General features: G+C 39.7%; 1 protein-coding gene across 1 annotated transcript in view; it reads left to right on the top strand.

Moving 5' to 3' along the window:
* Nucleotides 1-274: 274 nt before the first annotated feature.
* The window catches only part of LOC107458260 (UDP-glycosyltransferase 87A1), a 3,242-nt gene continuing 2,297 nt past the window's right edge, over nt 275-1,219 (top strand). Inside the window, exon 1 of the mRNA XM_016076466.3 lies at nt 275-917. Coding sequence (XP_015931952.1) covers nt 410-917 — 508 coding nt within the window. The 5' untranslated portion in view covers nt 275-409. The remainder of the gene's footprint in view (nt 918-1,219) is intronic.

The raw sequence follows: 1,219 nt of genomic DNA, 5'->3' as shown, positions 1-1,219 counted from the left end.
TTAACTACAAATCGGAGGGTCCGTTTTGCATTTTTTATTTTTTTTTATTTTTTAAAATAAAAATCGAACGGTCCGATTTCAACATTAAAATTTTTTTTTTCGAATTCACAAATCGGACCGTCCAATTTGTGATTGTTTGTTTGAAAAAAAAATAAAACAAACAAATCGGTGCATCCGATTTGTTAATCCCATACCAATGTGAAACACACTTCTGTTTTCACCTTCTTGTTATACACTTCTCTCTCTCCCACATAAAAAATAACAAGCGGCCTTTTGCTTATAAAGAGAGTTCCAAGTTCCAACATACACTTATTACAAAGTAGTAAGTACTCACTCCATTTCTAGCAGCCTTTATCAACCACTTCTTGCTACAACACCTTTGATCGGTTAATCCTCTACCTCCACCTCCATGAATCATCCATCTTCACCTCCGGTTCCACCAACCAACGCCTGCCACGTGTTAGCTATTCCGTACCCAGGTCGAGGCCACGTCAACCCAATGATGAACCTAGCCAAGCTCCTCCTCTCCAAGAACCCAAACATCAACATAACCTTCCTCCTCACCGAGGAGTGGCTCGGACTCATGGGCTCGGATCCGAACCTACCCCGCAATAACTTCCGATTCGCCACAATTCCCAATGTTATTCCCTCTGAAGAGGGAAGAGCCAATGACTTCGTCGGTTTCCTTGAATCCGTTATGACCAAAATGGAACAACCCTTCGAGGACCTCCTTAACGGCCTCCAACCGCCCCCGAATCTCATCGTCTCCGACGGTTACCTGTTCTGGGTGGTTCGGGTTGCCAATAAGAGGAACCTTCCTGTGGCGTCGTTTTGGCCCATGTCGGCGTCGTTTTTCGCGGTCCTCAAACACTACCATCTTCTGGAGCAGCATGGTGACTACCCAGTCAATGTGTCGGGTCAGTTATTTTCCACAAACCTTCTATTACTATTACTGTAATTGTAATTGCATTACAATTATTCAAGGACCACGATTATAAAGATCTTAAGACAACAAAGTGGCTAATTTTTAATTAATTATTAAATTTAATTTTAATTTATCTATGATGTAAAATGGTAGCATAATAATAATTCCCGCAATAGGTATGAATTATAATGATTTTTAAGTTTGGCTCAGTAAAGTTTTTTTTTGAAGAGTTACATGTTTAAAAGCACAAGCATTTTATGTTGTGTTTGGTAAATTTAAAAATTTGTGTTTAAG

The sequence above is a fragment of the Arachis duranensis genome, chromosome 7 (genome assembly GCF_000817695.3).
Source record: "Arachis duranensis cultivar V14167 chromosome 7, aradu.V14167.gnm2.J7QH, whole genome shotgun sequence".
Taxonomy (NCBI): domain Eukaryota; kingdom Viridiplantae; phylum Streptophyta; class Magnoliopsida; order Fabales; family Fabaceae; genus Arachis; species Arachis duranensis.
The sequence above is the reverse complement of the archived record's forward strand: the minus strand, read 5'-3'. Positions and strand labels throughout refer to the sequence as shown.